The sequence below is a fragment of the Nerophis ophidion genome, linkage group LG08 (genome assembly GCF_033978795.1).
Source record: "Nerophis ophidion isolate RoL-2023_Sa linkage group LG08, RoL_Noph_v1.0, whole genome shotgun sequence".
NCBI classification, from domain to species: domain Eukaryota; kingdom Metazoa; phylum Chordata; class Actinopteri; order Syngnathiformes; family Syngnathidae; genus Nerophis; species Nerophis ophidion.
Window position 1 is genome coordinate 25,443,320 of NC_084618.1, and position 21,261 is coordinate 25,464,580.

Genomic DNA, 21,261 nt, shown 5'->3' on the forward strand with positions numbered 1-21,261 from the left:
CTTCACTGCATCACTCGTCAATACTGTGGGAATAATAGGCGATCCTTTAATTTTCTCAAAAATCGTCAGTGCGCCTAATCTACATATTTATTCTGCTTCTGCTTACCCGACCTCAGAGCTTATTTGGTGCATGGTGTAATGATTAATGTGACCAGTAGATGGCAGTCACACATAAGAGATACGTGTAGACTGCAAGATGACGGCAGTAAACAAAACCAAAACTTTAAATATTGCATTGAGAATATAGAACATTACACACCGCGCTCAAAAATCTGTCAAATTTTTTTAGTACGACTTTGGTAAGCTATGAAGTCGGAGCATTACGGCTACCATAGTCAGACGTACTGTGCTTCAACTTACAGTATTATTATGGTGTGTGTACAAGGACCCCAAAATGGCACCTACTAGGAGACATTATTTGGTGTTTTGTTTCGCAATATTATGCAAAAGCAACTTTTCTTACCTTCTGGTACCTGCTGATGTTTATTTGGGATCTGCATAAGTGCTGAAAATTTGCACGTGTCCGCCATTGTAGTCAATGAGCTTCTTCTTTTGGGACATTCATCCTCGGTTGTTGCCATTTTAAATATCAAGTAGTGTAAAGTTCTTACTTATATTCGTCATGAAAGCGCTAAAACATACCAGTGTTGTGAGTTTACATTATTCACCCAAAAAACTTTAGCTATTGGAGAGTTCCGGTCGGACGATTTTTCACGGGATACTTTGTACTTTTTAATAGTGTGGTTTGATGAGTAGAGTTGATATTGATATTTTTTTTTACACGTTATTGTTGGTCATGCTTCGTCTACGCACGAAACAAACAAAACCTTCCGATACGTTTTTTGACGTGCAAGTTTGAGCGCCGTTCAAAGACAAATTTTATTGCCGAAAATGTGCAAGGGATTCGCGGCCAATGGACAAAGTTGCAAGATTGGTTGAATTTGCGTAATCGGATAATAAAAAGCAAACAAAAATGACAGAAAACTCTATAACGCCAATCAGAAGCCATTTGCAAAAAAATCCATGCCTGGTAAAGACGTGGATTTACTTTTTAATATCCCCGCGGTATAAAAAGAATCATTCCATCTTACTCACCCGTCATGCTCTTCACCGAACATTGGCTGTTCTTCCTCTTCCTCTTCGGGCCATTGAGCCACCTGAAAGAGAAAGTGAAACCTTTACCACTGGGGGCCAAAGACTGACAAAATCGGTTTGGGGGTCATTTTGGTAGTTTTCACCTTCAAAAGCAGTAAAATATATAGATTGTTTTATTTTCCCCTCAAAGAATTCGAAAAATGCAATTTCGGACTACATTTTGTGGGAATGTGGAAGAGCCAAAGCTAAACTTAAATGCTAACAGTAAGCATGCTGGTGAGATAGCATTTAAGTAACAAAAAATATGAACACAATGAGCTAAAAAAGCAAGCATGCAAACAGTACTATGCTAATATGTTATTAATAGCAAGCATGCAGTTAGCATTGGTGAAATACCAAAATATATAGCACTGATGTATATCTAGTATGTTAGCCCAACAAAAATCTAGTACGCTAATGTTAGCAGGCTAAAATGTTAACTGTAATATGAGTCAAATAGCAAAATATATTACTCTGAGCAAAAAAATGTGTTTAAAAATGCTAGACTGCTAGCGTTAGCATACTTCAAAACTATAAAACTAGCTAAAAAAGCTAGCATACCAACATTAGCATGCTAACAGGTATCATTCGTCAAGTAACAAAATATTTGATACTGAGGTGTATGAAATAAAAAAAATAAAATTAAATTAAAAATCTAGCACGCTAATGTTAGCATGCTAAATGGTAACTGTAATAGGGGTCGAGTACCAAAATATATTATTCTGAGGTGTGTACATGAAAAGTTTGTTAAAAAAATGGTAGGTAAAGACCTACAAAATTAGCTAAAAAAAAAAGCTAGCATACCAAAATTTGCATGCAAACAGGTATCATTCGTCAAGTAACAAAATATTTGACGCTGAGGCGTCTACCTGTAAAATTAGCTCAAAAGCTTGCATGCTAATATTAGAATTTTAACGATTGTGCTGTTAAAAAATGAGCAACGGGCCGCACTTTGGACACCCCCTGTGCTAAGTTCTGGAAGAGATGATCTCATCAAGCACATCTTCAAAAAACATCTGTTGGACCGCCAGACACAACATTTTGAATCACTGTCATCTCGGGGGAGCACTGTCTGGGAAATACATTATACATAATAACACATAATAACTCCTAATAATACATTTTTGTGACTGTTGGGGAATCACCGCCGTATCGAAACAACGTTTGTGGGGAAGAACAAAGGGAACATCGCAACCTGTCAGGATCACAACTTGGCAGGTACGCTGTGGAAGTGCGGAGCAACAGGAGGAAGAAAGCTAAGACACGGGCAGAGGGAAAGCACAGAGAGCAGGTACGAGGAGGGAAGCCAGAGACGGGATGCTTGCTACAAAGAGTGAACTACGTTCTGGATCTGGATCAGAATGCCTGGAGAGTATTACAACGTGTCAGATGGAAAGTGATTCATGAGACGGAAATTTATGAATTTACAGTACCAATGATTGTCTCACACACACACTAGGTGTGGCGAAATTATTCTCTGCTTTTGACCCATCACCCCTGATCAACCCCTGGGAGATGAGGGGAGCAGTGAGCAGCAGTGAGGGTCCCGCCTGGGAATCATTTTTGGTGATTTAACCCCCCAATTCCAACCCTTGATGCTGAGTGCCAAGCAGGAAGGTAACGGGTCCAATTTTTATAGTCTTTGGTAGGACTCGGCCAGGATTTGAACTCACAACCTACCGACCAAAGAAAATAATAGTAATAAATTAATTAATCAAGTTTTTATTTTTGTCATTAGATTATTTTTTGAGGGGTTACTGAACTAATCCATTTTCTTTTTGTTTCCCGCATTTATGACAAAAAATAACGGAGTTATGATGTTTTGAAGTTGAATTCTCTATTGGATAACTCTTAATGGGTAACTTAAGACAAAAAGTTATAATAATGTAATTTATTGAAATTTTTTTAAAAATATATTTTGAATTTTTTTTGTAATTGAGTCATCAAAAAAAATATTTTTCGGAAACCTCTAGTATTAATTGCTTTGAGATATTTAGCATTTAAAATTTTTACTTACTGTACAATGTCTGCTCTCACCGGGATGTTTACATGAACAATTCATCATAATCCTCACAAAGAGTTTTTCCAAAAAGTATTTTCATGTCTTTTTTGCCATCTAAGCTGGATGTCAAAGTTGACCAACTTGGTGCTTTTACGCCCACAACCTTCCACTATCCAGATGTTTTATCATCTAGAATTAACTTTTGCCAACTCAGAGGCGATGCAGCAGCTCAGTAAATATAATAAACAAGTAAGTAAAAAAGTAAACATAATGAAGCAATCACTTACTGCACAATGTCTGCTCTCACTAGGATGAAGACTGATGGTATGTTTAAATGAACTATTTATCATAATGCTCACAAAACGTTTTTTAAAAAGTATTTTTGTGTCTTTCTCGCCATCTCCGGGTCTAAGTTGGATGTCAAAGTTGACCAACTTGGTGCTTTTACGCCCACAACTTTCCACTATCCAGATGACTTATCATCTAGAATTAACTTTTGCCAACTCAGAGGCGAAGCAGCAGCTCAGTAAATATAATAAACAAGTAAGTAAATAAGTAAACATAACAAAGCAATCACTTACTGTACAATGTCTGCTCTCACCGGGATTTAGAGTGATGGTATGTTTACATGAACAATTGATCATAATCTTCCCCCCAAAATTTTTAAAGTATTTTTCGTGTCTTTCTCGCCATCTACGGGTCTAAGTTGGATGTCAAAGTCGACCAACTTGGTGGTTTACGTCCACAATCTTCTACTATCCAGGTGATTTATCATCTAGAATTAACTTTTGCCAACGCAGAGGCGATGCAGCAGCTCAGTAAATATAATAAACAAGTAAGTAAATAAGTAAACATAATGAAGCAATCACTTACTGTACAATGTCTGCTCTCACTGGGATGAAGACTGATGGTATGTTTACATGAACATTTTATCATAAGGCTCACGAAAGGTTTTTTTAAAAAGTATTTTTGTGTCTTTCTCGCCATCTCCGGGTCTAAGTTGGATGTCAAAGTCGACCAACTTGGTGGTTTACGTCCACAATCTTCTACTATCCAGGTGACTTATCATCTCGAATTAACTTTTGTCAACTCAGAGGAGATGCAGCAGCTCAGTAAATATAATAAACATTTAAGGAAATAAAATGAAGCAATCACTTACTGTACAATGTCTGCTCTCACCGGGATGAAGACTGAGGGTTTGTTTACATGAACAACTTATCATAATCTTCACAAAAAAAATTTAAAAGTATTTTACGTGTCTTTCTCGCCATCTCCGGGTCTAAGTTGGTTGTCAAAGTTGACCAACTTGGTGCTTTTACGCCAACAACCTTTCACTATCCAGATGATTTATCATCTAGAATTAACTTTTGCCAACTCATAGAGGCGATGCAGGAGCTCAGTAAATATAATAAACAAGTAAGTAAAAAAGTAAACATAATTAAGCCATCACTTACTGCACAATGTCTGCTCTCACTAGGATGAAGACTGATGGTATGTTTACATGAACATTTTATCATAATGCTCACGAAAGGTTTTTTAAAAAAGTATTTTTGTGTCTTTCTCGCCATCTCCGGGTCTAAGTTGGATGTCAAAATTTACCAACTTGGTGGTTTTACGCCCACAACCTTTCACTATCCAGATGATTTATCATCTAGAATTAACTTTTGCCAACTCATAGAGGCGATGCAGCAGCTCAGTAAATATAATAAACAAGTAAGTAAAAAAGTAAACATAATTAAGCCATCACTTACTGCACAATGTCTGCTCTCACTAGGATGAAGACTGATGGTATGTTTACATGAACAATTTATCATAATTGCTCATGAAAGGTTTTTTAAAAAGTATTTTTGTGTCTTTCTCGCCATCTCCGGGTCTAAGTTGGATGTCAAAGTCGACCAACTTGGTGGTTTACGTCCACAATCTTCTACTATCCAGGTGATTTATCATCTAGATTTAACTTTTGTCAACTCAGAGGAGATGCAGCAGCTCAGTAAATATAATAAACATGTAAGGAAATAAAATGAAGCAATCACTTACTGTACAATGTCTGCTCTCACCGGGATGAAGACTGAGTGTTTGTTTACATGAACAATTTATCATAATCTTCACAAAAAAAATGTAAAAGTATTTTACGTGTGTTTCTCGCCATCTCCGGGTCTAAGTTGGATGTCAAAGTTGACCAACTTGGTGCTTTTACGCCCACAACCTTTCACTATCCAGATGATTTATCATCTAGAATTAACTTTTGCCAACTCATAGAGGCGATGCAGCAGCTCAGTAAATATAATAAACAAGTAAGTAAATAAGTAAACATAATGAAGCAATCACTTACTGTACAATGTCTGCTCTCACTGGGATGAAGACCGATGAACATTTTATCATAATGCTCACAAAACGTTTTTTAAAAAGTATTTTTGTGTCTTTCTCGCCATCTCCGAGTCTAAGTTGGATGTCAAAGTTGACCAACTTGGTGCTTTTACGCCCACAACATTTCACTATCCAGACGATTTATCATCTAGAATTAACTTTTGCCTTTCTCGCCATCTTTGGGTCTAAATTGGATGTCAAAGTCGACCAACTCGGTGGTTAACGTCCACAACTTTCTACTATCCAGATGATTTTGTGGAGCTTGTGCGGCATAACGATGCCGGATTTGTTCCTCCAGGGATGCGTCGGGCAAGAACACAGCTTGAGGTAAGAAATAAAGATTTATTTAACTCAAAACAGGCTAAGAACAAAAACACTGGTGCTAATAAAAAAGGCAAACAAATGGCGCTAGCATGGAAGCTAGGAATATGAATAGAAAAACTAAATTTGGCACAAAGGCACAAAAAGGGAAAACAAAATGACTAGCATGAAAGCTAGGAATGAAATAACCTGCAGCGCGAGAGCTAGCGAGTAATAGAATGAAACACAAGACATCAACTGTTGCCTGAGAGCAAATTAGAGTCTGACAATGACTGAACAGAAAAGTCTGGCTTATATAAGGATGATGATTAGTAAAACAGGTGTGCCGGACAGACTAAACAGGAAATAAGGAGGTCAAACTACTGAAATGTGATATAAAAAATGGAACAAAATAACAATCTGGAATGATCCGAGCAGCGGATCGCAACAGATTTATCATCTAGAATTAACTTTCGCCAACTCAGAGGAGATGCAGCAGCTCAGTATGTCAATACAGTAGCATAAGCTAGTGAGCTCTCTGAAAAATAGTTGGTCTGCGTTAGCACTTATAATAACGATACTGCTAATATTTGGTTAATATGCAGGTCACGTCATGTAAATGGAGTTTTGTTGGTGGTTTTTGGATGTTTTTTTAGAGGGCCTTACGGGAGCAATAGCATACTCCTGTTAGCTGCATCGTTAGCCACCATGTACTTGCTATATTTCACGATTTGTCATTTTTTAAAATACATTTTAGATTTTTTTTTAATCGATTCATTCAAAAATATATTTTTAGGACACTCCTTGTATTAATTGCTTTGAGATATTGCATTTAAAATGTTTTTTCCATAACATAAGGAATAGTTTTAGAAGCTGTGTGCTAAACAGATTCAGCTTCAGTGCAACACCAAGCATCATGTAGCAGTATTGCTAAGTGCGAAACAAGACATGCAAACATAATAAAGAAATCACTTACTGTGCAATGTCAGCTCCCAAGGTGATAAAGACTGAAGGGATGTTTGCCTGAACAATTTATCATAATCCACACAAACAGGTTTTCAAAAAATATTTTTGTGTCTTTCTCGCCATCTTTGGGCCTAAGTTGGATGTCAAAGTTGACCAACTTAGTGGTTTACGTCCAGAACCTTCTACTATCCAGGTGAAAGGCATGATTTGTCATCGAGAATTAACTTTCGCCAACTCAGAGGCGATGCAGCTGCTCAGAATGTCAATAAAGCAGCATAAGCTAGTGAGCGCTCTGAAAAATAGTTGGTCTGCGTTAGCGCTTACAATAATCAATCAATCAATAAATGTTTATTTATATAGCCCTAAATCACCAGTGTCTCAAAGGGCGGCACAAACCACAACGACCTCCTCGGTAGAGCCCACATAAGGGCAAGGAAAACTCACCCCAGTGGGACGTCGGTGACTTAGACTTAGACTTCCTTTTTATTGTCATTCAAATTTGAACTTTACAGTACAAATAAGAACGACATTTCGTTGCATTACCTCTTGGTAGTGCAGGATGAAAAAAAAGAAAAAAGCAATAAGGTGCAGCTATAAATAAATAGATTACTGTACAGATAAATGCATTGCACTTTTTCACATGCGTCCATGTTTATGGATGTATGTTATATTGTCTTTTTTATTCCAGCGAGTTAATCCATTTTGGGGGGAGTTGAGGGGATAATTTAATTATGATCCGTTCAAGAGTCTTACGGCCTGAGGGAAGAAGCTGTTGCAGAACCTGGAGGTTCTGCTTCGGAGGCTGCGAAACCTCTTTCTAGAGTCCAGCAGTGAAAACAGTCCTTGGTGGGGGTGGGAGGAGTCTTTGTAGATTTTCTGAGCCCTGGTCAGGCAGCGGCTTTTTGCGATCTCCTAGATAGTCCTGATAATCTACAGTGACAATGATGACTATGAGAAACCTTGGAGAGGACCGCATATGTGGGCAACTCCTCCCCCCCAGGGGACCGAAAGCAATGGATGTCAAGCGGGTCTAACATGATATTGTGAAAGTCCAAACCATAGTGGATCTAACATAACCGTGAGAGTCCAGTCCAAAGTTGATCCAATATAATGGCGATAACAATATCACGACATGTAAATGGAGTTTTGTTGGCGGTTTTTGGATGTTTTTTTAGAGGGCCTTACAGGAGCAATAGCGTACTCCTATTAGCCACCTCGTACTTGCCATATTTCAGGATTTAGAATGCATGAAAAAAAAGAAAAACATATGTTCTTTGAGAATGATAAAAAGAGCAGCTCTTCTTTAAAGTGACCAATGATCTATGACTTCTACCCAAGCATTGGTAAACAAAAGGACATGATGTAACGTTGACTTCAGTTACAGCACGCACACAAAGAACGAGTTCTTCCGAGCATGTAAGCGAAATGCCTGAAGGTCAACGTTGTCATCCCCAGAATGTCTTCACCTGCACACCTGCAGCCAGGGAAACAACATTGGTACTTAATGATGTTCTCATGCCGCCCAGAATGTCACTCTGGATTCTGATTGGCTGTCAGATACGTTGACTTCCTGCCTTCCAGATCTAGAACGCTCGTAAATTCCCTCTGAAGGAAACTGGAAGCAGCTTGTCAACTTGGACAACATCTCCAAAGACTGTGAACTGAAAATGTCCTTACCCCAGGGGTTCTTAATCTCCTTGATCTCGGGGCCGAAATTTTCCACTGAAGAAGGCCCCCCTGGGCCCACTGGAATATTGTTACTTTCATTACATGTAGAATTCTACACCACAAAAATCAGCTATTTATTATTATCATTATTATAATTATAGTCCTGCTGCCATGCTTTGGAATGTGAAACTTGGCGAGGCAAGGAACATTTATTTATATAGCAAGTTTACAACAATATTAAAATTGAACCATATGCAACCACAGATAGCAGGCCCATCAAAATTTCCGCAGGAATTTTTTAGTTAATGATAATAATAATAATAATAATATATTTTATTTGTAAAAAAAAAACACTTCACATTGAGCAAACAACCTCAAAGTGCTACAGTGTATTTTAAATTAAAAAAAAAAATTAAATAAAAATAATTATAATAATGATAATAAAAATTAATAAAAATAAAAACTAGAACAGCATAATAGCTATAACTAGTATGCATACATCTATAAAAAAAGGCTTTTTTAAAAAGAAGGGTTTTTAAGCCATTTTTAAAAGCATTCACAGTATGTGGTGCCCTCAAGTGGTCAGGGAGAGCATTCTACAGACTGGGAGCTGCGGAGCAGAAAGCTCGGTTCCCATAGTTTGTAGCTTTGTCCTTGGAGGAGATTAGCCTGTTTGGAGCGGAGGTGTCGTGTGGAGGATTTGGGGGTGAGTAGTTATTTGAGGTACAGGGGGGCATTTCCATGCAGGCACTGGTGGGTTAGTAGGGAGATTTTATATTCAATCCTGAGTGGAACAGGAAGCCAGTGAAGGGATATGAAAATTGGTGTGATATGGTCGTATTTCCGCACTCTCGTCAGGATCCTAGCAGCACTATTCTGGAAGTATGTATTTTAGCTTTCGGATGTTCTTGCCGGGGATCCCGACAAGAAGTGTGTTGCAGTAGTTTTTATAATCATTATCCCACTGCAAAAGTTTGCCGGAGACAACAGCCTACAGTTTTCATCCTATCGGAACCGGTCAAGTATCAAAACGTTCAGCTCGGAATTGTAAGCGCCCCAAAATAATAAGAAAATATATATATCCCGGATTACCCAGAAATTCCGGTTCTCCGGGACATTTTGTCTATTGAAAATGAATAGGCCAATTTTCAAAACATGGATAACTGCCACATTTCTCACCCGATTTACTAACCACTCCACTCACCTTGGACAATCAATAGAACAAGTTCAAAAAAATTCCAGGAATTCCCGGTTTTCCAAAGGCCCTATTTTCACCTCTTGCTGGTAAGTTTCCGCAGTCCACATATTTCAACCGTTTTTGACCATTCCAATTTCAAAACATTCCTCTTAGTTGGGACAAGTTAAAAAAAAAAGTTTTCCGTAAAAATTTCTGGTTTTCCCAAAATTCCAAAATACCAATTCTCAATGTTACTACGTCAACATTTTTCAGTCGATTTGAAAATTTCCAACACCAACACATTCATCTAAAGCAGAGGTGTCAAACTCAAATACAGAGTAGGGCCAAAATGTAAAACTGAACAAAGCCGCGGGCCAAGGTTGAACAAATTAACTTTTTTAATAGGGACCCAAACAAGTTTTGCATTGAATATTGAACAAGCAAAAGCTTATATAACTTTATAGTGACATGCAAAATTGAGTTTCAAATAATAATAATAAAAAAATATCAATGGCATATCACATAAAATTTAGATAAAAAATGGAATGCCTCTTTTCTATTTGTAGCCTTCTGGGGTAAATATCAAAATAAACTTGTTCCACCGGCTAAAAATAAATTGTAAAATAAAATAACAATAATGAATGAATCAAACATTCAAGCCTTGAAGTAGCAAGAGAAAGCGCATGAATAAAACGTTAATTATTGCTCAGTTTGGTACACTGATTTGCTTTAACACTGAATATGGAACAAGCAATGCAAAATAGTACAAAATCAACTTTCAAAAAAACAAACAATAAAACATCAATGGTATATTAAATACAATTTAAATAAAAAATGAAATGCCTCTTTTTTATTTGCAGCCTTCTGAGGTAAATATCAACATTAACTTTTTCCACAGGCTAATAGAGCGTCCCGGAAGAGTTAGTGCTGCAAGGGGTCCTGAGTATTTGTTCTGTTTTGTTTATGTTGTGTTACGGTGCGGATGTTCTCCCGAAATGTGTTTGTCATTCTCGTTTGGTGTGGGTTCACAGTGTGGTGCATATTTGTAACAGTGTTAAACTTGTTTATACGACCACCCTCAGTGTGACCTGTATGGCTGTTGACCAAGTATGCATGCATTCACTTTGTGTGTGTGAAAAGCCGTAGATATTATGTGACTTGCCCGGCCCCCCCAATTGTATGGGGGAAACGCGGACGTGGTTGTAGAGGACGCTAACGGCAGTGCCTTTAAGGCACGCCCCCAATATTGTTGTCTGGGTGGAAATCGGGAGAAATTCAGGAGAATGGTTGCGCCGGCAGATTTTCGGGAGGGGCACTGAACTTCGGGAGTCTCCCGGGAAAATCGGGAGGGTTGGCAAATATGAGTATTAGCGGTGAATGCGGTGTTACAGTGACACAGCCGCTGTATAATACCGGCGGGCCAGCTGTAATGTTCATTTGATATTGCCTCAAGGGCCAAATGAAATTACACAGCGGGCCACATTTGGCCCGCGGGCCACATTTTGACACCCCTGATCTAACGCAACTGTGCAAGTATCGATGTTTTCAAAAATCACAGTTTTTCCTGAAAATTCCAAATTTTTTTTACCATTAAACCTTCAAAACATTCGTCTTCGTCGGGACCACAAATTTTCCTTTATTTTCCCGTAAAAATTTCTGGTTTTCCCAAAATTCCGAAATACCAATTGTCAATTCAAACTACGGCTGGGCGATATATCAATATACTCGATATATCGCGATATAGCAAATGACTATATTGTGGTATTCGAGTATACGTTCTCACGCAGTTGTTTTTAGCTGCTGGCATTACACTACAGGCTCTTCCCACTCTCTTTCTTGTCTCACCTATAAAACAAGCGCACCTTCTTACATACGTCACATACGTATACGCCCTCGCGGAGCAACGATGTAGCGGCATGGGTGGCGTCAGCTGTGGTGCGAGTGGTAATACAAGAGAGAGAATGTGCGAATCTGGTAACAAATCAAGGAAGAATTGATTCCCCAAGAAAAACAACAGGGGGTCCTTCGTCTTGCGGTGGTTTGGCTTTAAGCGGGAAGATGACGAACAGACAACCGTAATTTGTCAAGTGTGGGGCAAAAGCGTTGCTACAAAAAGTGGCATTACTAGATCCTTGGATCCTCTCCAAGGTTTCTCATAGTCACATTGGGTTGAGTTTTTCCTTGCCCTGATGTGGGATTTGAACTGAGGATGTCCTTGTTGTATGTGCAGTCCTTTAAGACAATTGTGATTGAGGGCTATATAAATAAAGATTGATTGACTGATTTGTGCGCTGCGCTCATCTTCGGGAGCGCGCCAGGCAAGCAGCTGCAATCAATCGCCAGCAATCAGTGCACCTGTCACCGATCAGAGGACCTGCCTTCATGAGCCTGCACAACCTGCTATCTCGCGCCAGAACGTAGCTACCTGTCCTGTACAGTAAGCCGTATACCAGTGGTTTTCAACCACTGTGCTGTGAGATACAGTCTGGTGTGCCATGGGAGATTATCTAATTTCACCTATTTGGGTTAAAAAATGTTTTTTGCAAACCGGTAACTATAGTGTGCAAATTATGTGTTGTTGTGGAGTGTCGGTGCTGTCTAGAGCTCGGCAGAGTAACCGTGTAATACTTTTCCATATCAGTCGGTGACAGCCTAATTGCTTTGTAGATGCCGGAAACAGCGGAAGGCAGTGTGAAGGTAAAAAGGTGTCTAAAGCTTAAGCCAAAAATAAACAAAAGGGGAGTGCCCCTAAGAAAAGGCATTGAAGCTTAGGGAAGGCTATGCAGAACGAAACTAAAACTGAACTGGCTACAAAGTCAACAAAAACAGAATGCTGGACGACAGCAAAGACTTACTGTGGAGCAAAGACGGCGTCCACAATATACAACCGAACATGACATGACAATCAACAATGTCCCCACAAAGAAGGAGTAAAACAACTGAAATTTTCTTGATTGCTAAAACAAAGTAGATGTGGGAAATATTGCTCAAAGGAAGACATAAAACTGCTACAGGAAAATACCCCCCAAAAATAGAAAAAGCCACTAAAATAGGAGTGCATGACAAGAACTAAAACACTACACAGGAAAACAGCAAAAAACTCAAAATAAGTCATGGCGTGATGTGACAGGTGGTGACAGTACACCTACTTTGAGACAAGAGCTATATTGATGCATGCTTGGTTATGCTTTAAAGTCATATCCAAGAATTGCGACAACGACTTTTTACTGTCAACTGAGTTTCGTTTTTTAACGATTTCTGCTGGTGGTGTGCCTCCGCGTTTTTTCAATGCAAAAAATGTGCCTTGGCTCAAAAAAGGTTGAAAAACACTATACCAAATACCATACTCTATGCAAACCTGCTCTCCCACCACCCCGTCGTGTTTATTGTCTCGTGTCCTCCATGTCGTTCCAACAGCAGACCTCCGTTCCTGTGTGAGGAGCTATGTGTCCCGTCTCCCCTTGTTCCCTCGGCTTCCCTGACTGCCTCTTGGCTCTCGACTCCCCGCCTGTACCCGGACCTTCGACGCCTCGCTTTAGCCCCCGAAGTCCTGCCTGCTCACGGACCTCCAAGCTTGTCTTGTTGCCCCCTTGGACTCCCGCACCTCTCTCTAAAGACTCATTCAAAGGCCTACTGAAACCCACTACTATCGACCACGCAGTCTGATAGTTTATATATCAATGATGAAATATTGACATTGCAACACATGCCAATACGGCCTTTTTAGTTTACTAAATTGCAATTTTAAATTTCCCGCAGAGTTTCTTGTTGAAAATGTCGCGGAATGATGACGCGTGCGCGTGATGTCCCGGGTTGCAAGGGACATATTAGCGCAGCACTATTTGCGGCTAAAAGTCGTCTCTTTTCATCACGCAATTAAACAGTATTCTGGACATCTGTGTTGCTGAATCTTTTGCAATTTGTTCAATTAATAATGGAGAAGTCAAAGAAGAAAGATGGAGGTGGGAAGCTTTAGCCTTTAGCCACACAAACACACTGTGTTTCCTTGTTTAAAATTCCCGTAGGTGAAGCTTTACTATGGATCAGAGCAGTCAAGCGAACCAGGTTCCCGACCACTTGTCAACTGGCAGGTTTCGGTGAGAAAATTGTGGTAAAAAGTCGCCTCTTACCGGAGATTAGCTGAGCTTGCGCTGTCCATAAAGCTGCCGTCGACTCCCCAGAGACACTGGCGTCAAGACACCCGTGGACACACCCCTATGACTATCAGGTACTATTTAATCTCACTAAAACACTAGCAACACAATAGAAAGATAAGGGATTTCCCAGAATGATCCTAGTAAATGTGTCTAAAAACATGTGAATACGTCCCAATGCAATCGGCTTTTTTTTTGTTTTGACTTTATTTTATTTATATATTTTTTTTCTAGTCCTTCGCTATCAATATCATCATCCACAAATCTTTCATCCTCGCTCAAATTAATGGGGAAATTGTCGTTTCCTCGGTCCGAATAGCTCTTGCTGCTGGAGGCTCTCATTATAAACAATGTGAGGACGTGAGGAGCCATCAAACATGTGACGTCATCGTCTGCGACTTCCGGTAAAGGCACAGCTTTTTTATTAGCGACCAAAAGTTGCGAACTTTATCGTGGATGTTCTCTACTAAATCCTTTCATCAAAAATATGGCAATATCGCAAAATGATCAAGTATGACACATAGAATGGACCTGCTATCCCCGTTTGAATAAGAAAATCTAATTTCAGTAGGCATTTAATTCCTACACATAGTCGCACACCATACACATCTAGGATTAATACACACACTTCATTTATTTTGTGTATATATATATATATATATATATAGATGTATAGATTTTGAACGACGTCTCTCCTGTTAGTGCCGCCTCCTCCTTCTGTACACATAACAATGGACTGACGATACCATAGCACCTTTAATCCCTAGCTAGCGATGTTAATTGCTAGCACCACTGATCATTACCTAGTAGTTGAAGACGATGTGCATGCCAAAAACGTTCAGCCAAAAATGGGTCAACTGGATTATTGCAGTAAAGCTAGCGCCGAGATTAGCTTCTGTGTTGTAAACATTGCACGTGTTAATACAATAACAGCAATAATTGATATTAATTGAACACTGAATTTAGACCAAAAATATGTCGAATATGCTTTAAAAATATTTGCGGCGTAGTAAAACCATAACATTTGAAGCACTATAAAGCATGGGACGACTGTATTCAGGTTTAAGTTCTGACACTTGAACTCGCCGTCATAGAGACCAAACTAGTACATAAACACACCTGTCAACATTTTTATTTGACAAGCACCGACTGCCAAGGAAATTAGAGGAAATGTACGGGAAACAATTTCAATGGGAGGACGACGGGAGACGGAAGGACAAAAAAATACGACAGCTTCCACGGCAAAACGGGGAGGTTATGACGGGGACATCCCGGGCTTGTCTGACGGACTCACCCGACTTGCTGCGGCACGACAACACGGTCATGACGTCACAATCTGCATCCCAGCGAGTTTTGTTTTATGTCAGCTACACTATCCAGGCCACAAAAGCACACATGGAAATACTGAACAATCACCAGCTGAGCATTCCTGAAGAGCAAAACAAAGGGGAAAGTAGGGCTGAGCTGAAAAGTGTATCACCAAATAAGTGTTTCATATCGGTCGATACCGGTAATTATTGATATTTTTATGACCACTGACCTATGGAAAATAAGAACCATTTTTACATAGGTTTTATATTTATTTTTATTTATTTATTTTAATTTTATATATATTTCCAGTAATACATATTTTTTTTACATTTTATAGTTTATTTTCTTATTTTTTATTTAATCATTTATATTAAATATATATATTTTATCATTTTATTTTTTAGATATTTTTTTTTTTACAGATTTCCAAATGTAACCTTCCTCTGATTCAATCAATCAATCAATGTTTATTTATATAGCCCCAAATCACAAATGTCTCAAAGGACTGCACAAATCATTACGACTACAACATCCTCGGAAGAACCCACAAAAGGGCAAGGAAAACTCACACCCAGTGGGCAGGGAGAATTCACATTCAGTGGGACGCCAGTGACAATGCTGACTATGAGAAACCTTGGAGAGGACCTCAGATGTGGGCAACCCCCCCCCCCCCTCTAGGGGACCGAAAGCAATGGATGTCGAGCGGGTCTAACATGATACTGTGAAAGTTCAATCCATAGTGGCTCCAAGACAGCAGTGAGAGTCCCGTCCACAGGAAACCATCTCAAGCGGATCAGCAGCGTAGAGATGTCCCCAACCGATACAGGCGAGCGGTCCATCCTGGGTCCCGACGAGCGGTCCATCCTGGGTCTCGACTTCATCCATGGTCATCGGACCGGACCCCCTCCACAAGGGAGGGGGGGACATAGGAGAAAGAAAAGAAGCGGCAGATCAACTGGTCTAAAAAGGAGGTCTATTTAAAGGCTAGAGTATACAGATGAGTTTTAAGATGAGACTTAAATGCTTCTACTGAGGTAGCATCTCGAACTGTTACCGGGAGGGCATTCCAGAGTACTGGAGCCCGAACGGAAAACGCTCTATAGCCCGCAGACTTTTTTTGAGCTCTAGGAATCACTAATAAGCCGGAGTCTTTTGAACGCAGATTTCTTGCCGGGACATACGGTACAATACAATCGGCAAGATAGGCTGGAGCTAGACCGTGTAGTATTTTATACGTAAGTAGTAAAACCTTAAAGTCACATCTTAAGTGCACAGGAAGCCAGTGCAGGTGAGCCAGTACAGGCGTAATATGATCAAACTTTCTTGTTCTTGTCAAAAGTCTAGCAGCCGCATTTTGTACCAACTGTAATCTTTTAATGCTAGACATGGGGAGACCCGAAAATAATACGTTACAGTAATCGAGACGAGACGTAACAAACGCATGGATAATGATCTCGGCGTCTTTAGTGGACAAAATGGAGCGAATTTTAGCGATATTACGGAGATGAAAGAAGGCCGTTTTAGTAACGCTTTTAATGTGTGACTCAAAGGAGAGGGTTGGGTCGAAGATAATACCCAGATTTTTTACAGAGTCACCTTGTTTTATTATTTGGTTGTCAAATGTTAAAGTTGTATTATTAAATAGAGGTCGGTGTCTAGCAGGACCGATAATCAGCATTTCCGTTTTTTTGGCATTAAGTTGCAAAAAGTTAGCGGACATCCATTGTTTAATTTCATTAAGACACGCTTCCAACTGACTACAGTCCGGCATGTTGGTCAGCTTTAGGGGCATGTAAAGTTGGGTGTCATCAGCATAACAGTGAAAGCTAATACCGTATTTGCGTATGATGTCACCTAGCGGCAGCATGTAGATGCTGAAGAGTACAGGGCCAAGGACCGAACCCTGGGGAACTCCACACGTTACCTTAACATAGTCCGAGGTCACACTGTTATAGGAGACGCACTGCATCCTATCAGTAAGATAAGAGTTAAACCATGACAGGGCTTAGTCTGACATACCAATTCGTATTTTGATACGCTCTAATAAAATATTATGATCGACGGTATCGAAAGCTTTTTTGCAACAAGAGCAGTCAGCGAGCAGTCATTCACGTTGACCCGGAACCGGAAGTCTCAAATTATATTGCCCTCAGCTAACAAGGCAGAAACTAAATGCCAACACAAGCATGGAACTAAAATGTAAGCAAAATAGTAAAATCACATTGAAGACTAAACAATAAGCTCTTACAATGAAGGTACAAAAATAAGGAAAATGTAAAAAATGCTTCATAAAGTCTAAGAAAATAGTGCAAAGTGTGAAAATGTAAACAGAGAAAACAGGAAATAACGGCTGTGTAACATGAATTTGCCCTGTTATTCTTATTTAACTATATAAATGATTTTTTGTTATGCATCAATTATTGAAATATTATTATTATATCCGTCAATATTGATCAGAATTGACAATTTTTTATGACTTTGAGAAAATATAATAAATGTAAATATTTTTGATAGAAACGTAACCTTCCTCTGATTATAATGCCCTCTAATATCAAGGCAGAAAAGAAATGCCAACACAAGCGTGGAAAACACTCAAACAATGTAAACAAAATAGTAAAATCACATTGAACATTTAACAATAGGCTCTTGAAATGAAGGTGTAAAATAAGGAATATGTAAGAAATGCTTCATAAAGTGTAAGAAAATAGTGCAAAGTGTGAAAATGTAAATGTAGAGAAACCTGTGAAAAACTATTTTCTGCAGGTTTAGTGCTAGGAAATAACGGCTGTGTAACATGAATTTGCCCTGTTATTTTTATTTAACTATATAAAGGCATTTTTGTTATGCATCAATTATTAAAATATTATTATATCGGTCATTATTTATCATTATTGATATGTTTTATGACCTATGTAAAATGAAGTACACGAGAAAATATAATAAATGTAAATATAATGCTTCACCTATCAAGGCAGAAAATAAATGCCTACACAAGCATGGAAAACACTCAAACAATGTAAACACAATAGTAAAATCACATTGACGACTAAACAATAAGCTTTTACAATGAAGGTGCAAAAATAAGGAAAATGCAAGAAATGCTTCATAAAGTGTGAGAAAATAGTGCAAAGTGTGAAAATGTAAACAGAGAAACCTAAGAAGAACTATTTTTTGCAGGTTTAGTCCTAGGAAATAACGGCTGTGTAACATGAATTTGCCCTGTTATTCTTATTTAACTATATAAATGATTTTTCGTTATGCATCAATTTTTAAAATATTATTATTATATCCGTCAATATTAATCATTATTGACACATTTTTATGACTTTGAGAAAATATAATAAATGTCAATATTTTTGATTCAAACGTAACCTTCCTCTGATTATAATGCCCTCCGCTATCAAGGCAAAAAAAGAAATGCCAACACAAGCGTGGAAAACACTCAAACAATGTAAACAAAATAGTAAAATCACATTGAACATTTAACAATAGGCTCTTGAAATGAAGGTGCAAAATGAGGAATATGTAAGAAATGCTTCATAAAGTGTAAGAAAATAGTGCAAAGAGTGAAAATGTAAATGTAGAGAAACCTGAGAAAAACTATTTTCTGCAGGTTTAGTGCTAATAAATAACGGCTGTGTAACATGAATTTGCCCTCTTATTATTATTTAACTATAGAAAGGCATTTTTGTTATGCATTAATTATTAAAATATTATTATGATATCGGTCATTATTTATCATTATTGATATTTTTTATGACCTATGTAAAATGAGGTGCAGGAGAAAATATAATAAATATAAATATAATGCTTCAGCTATCAAGGCAGAAAATAAATGCCAACACAAGCATGGAAAACACTCAACCAATGTAAACAAAATAGTAAAATCACATTGAAGACTAAACAATAAGCTCTTACAATATAGGTGCAAAAATAAGGAAAATGCAAGAAATGCTTCATAAAGTGTAAGAAAATAGTGCAAAGTATGAAAATGTAAACAGAGAAACCTGAGAAGAACTATTTTCTGCAGGTTTAGTGCTAGGAAATAACGGCTGTGTAACATGAATTTGCACTCTTATTCTTATTTAACTATATAAATGATTTTTTGTTTTGCATCAATAATTAAAATATTATTATTATATCCGTCAATATTGATCATTATTGACACATTTTCATGACTTTGAGAAACTACAGTATAATAAATGTAAATATTTTTGATAGAAACGTAACCTTCCTCTGAATATAATGCTTCAGCTATCAAGGCAGAAAATAAATGCCAACACAAGCGTTGAAAACACTTAAACAATGTAAACAAAATAGTAAAATCACATTGAAGATTAAACAATAAGCTCTTACAATGAAGGTGCAAAAATAAGGAAATTGCAAGAAATGCTTCATAAAGTGTGAGAAAATAGTGCAAAGTGTGAAAATGTAAACAGAGAAACCTGAGAAAAACTATTTTCTGCAGGTTTAGTGCTAATAAATAATGGCTGTGTAACATGAATTTGCCCACTTATTCTTATTTAACTATATACATGCATTTTTGTTATGCATCAATTATTAAAATATTATTATGATATCGGTCATTATTTACCATTATTGATATTTTTTATGACCTATGTAAAATGAGGTGCAGGAGAAAATATAATTAATGTAAATATAATGCTTCAGCTATCAAGACAGAAAATAAATGCCAACACAAGCATGGAAAACACTCAAACAATGTAAACACAATAGTAAAATCACACTGAAGACTAAACAATAAGCTCTTACAATGAAGGTGCAAAAATAAGGAAATTGCAAGAAAAGCTTCATAAAGTGTGAGAAAATAGTGCCAAGTGTGAAAATGTAAACAGAGAAACCTGAGAAAAACTATTTTCTGCGGTTTAGTGCTAGGAAATAACGGCTGTGTAACATGAATTTGCCATGTTATTCTTATTTAACTATAGAAAGGAATTTTTGTTATGCGTTCATTATTTAAATATTATTATTATATCGGTCGATATCGACAAGTATTGAAATTTTTTTATGACCTATGTAAAATAAGATGCAGGAGAAAATATAATAAATGTAAACACATTTGATTCAAATGCTTCAGCTATCAGGGCAGAAAAGAAACGTCAGCACAAGTGTGGAAAAACACTCAGGTTTAGTGGCAAGAAGTTACAGCTGTGCTCTAAAGGGTGAGCACGGCTTAAGTGGCGTGATATTTAGCGGTCTTGCTTTGCATCATTTACAGACCACATTGGTCTGACTACGGTCTCTTTGACAACACCCCCCCCCCCCCCCCCCCCAAAAAAAACAGCCCAGGTGACTTTTCCTCTTTTATGCACAATTTCTTCATTTTGACTTTCTCTTCTCACTCCATGCAAAGAATCCACCAAACGTGACAGTTGATACTGTCACCTGATAGGCTGTGATACCCGTCACCAACGAAGAGGAATTTAAAAAATATAAAAAGTTTTATCCGAGGCATTTTCCAATTGGTATCGATTACGTGTCTATCGCGATATATATTGATATCTCCCCGCCCTAGGGAAAAGTCTTCCTCAGGTTAAACTAACAAGCGAAAGACCTTGGACAGTGATTCTCAAGCAGTGGGACGCTCCATCTTTGGGTACTCACGTGATTAAAGGACAGTGTTTTATGTTCTGAAACGGTGCAATGTTCCATTGTCCATAAACAGATCGGTGAGTTGTGAGTTCAAACCCCGGCCGAGTCATACCAAAGACTATAAAGATGGCACCCATTACCTCCCTGCTTGGCACTCAGCATCAAGGGTTGGAAACGGGGGGAAAGGGGTTAAATCACCCAAAAAATTACTCCCGGGCGCGGCCACCGCTTGCAGCTCACTGCTCCCCTCACCTCCCAGGGGTTGATCTGCGACCCTCTCCAAGGTTTCTCATTAACATTGACGTCCCACTAGGTTGTGAGTTATTCCTCGCCCTTTTGTGAGCTCTGAACCGAGGATGTCGTTGTGGCTTGTGCAGCCCTTTGAGACGCTTGTGATTTAGGGCTATATAAATAAACATTGATGGATTGATCGAAGGGTGACGGGTCAAATGTGTGTGTGTGACTATCATCGGCACTTTAACTTTAACTTAACATTCAATTGACTTGTTGAACAAAACCTTGTCTTGTTTTAATGAACACTCAGGCTTACCACGCTACTTGGAGGTGGT

The 21,261-nt window shown here is 38.4% G+C and overlaps 1 protein-coding gene across 2 annotated transcripts in view; it reads right to left on the minus strand.

The window, feature by feature from the left end:
• thrab (thyroid hormone receptor alpha b) overlaps nucleotides 1-21,261 on the minus strand; it is a 285,769-nt gene that overhangs the window by 35,396 nt on the left and 229,112 nt on the right. For both annotated transcript variants that reach the window (XM_061908104.1, XM_061908103.1), the window contains one exon: nucleotides 1,096-1,157. In XM_061908104.1, coding sequence (XP_061764088.1) covers nucleotides 1,096-1,157 — 62 coding nt within the window. The remainder of the gene's footprint in view (nucleotides 1-1,095; nucleotides 1,158-21,261) is intronic.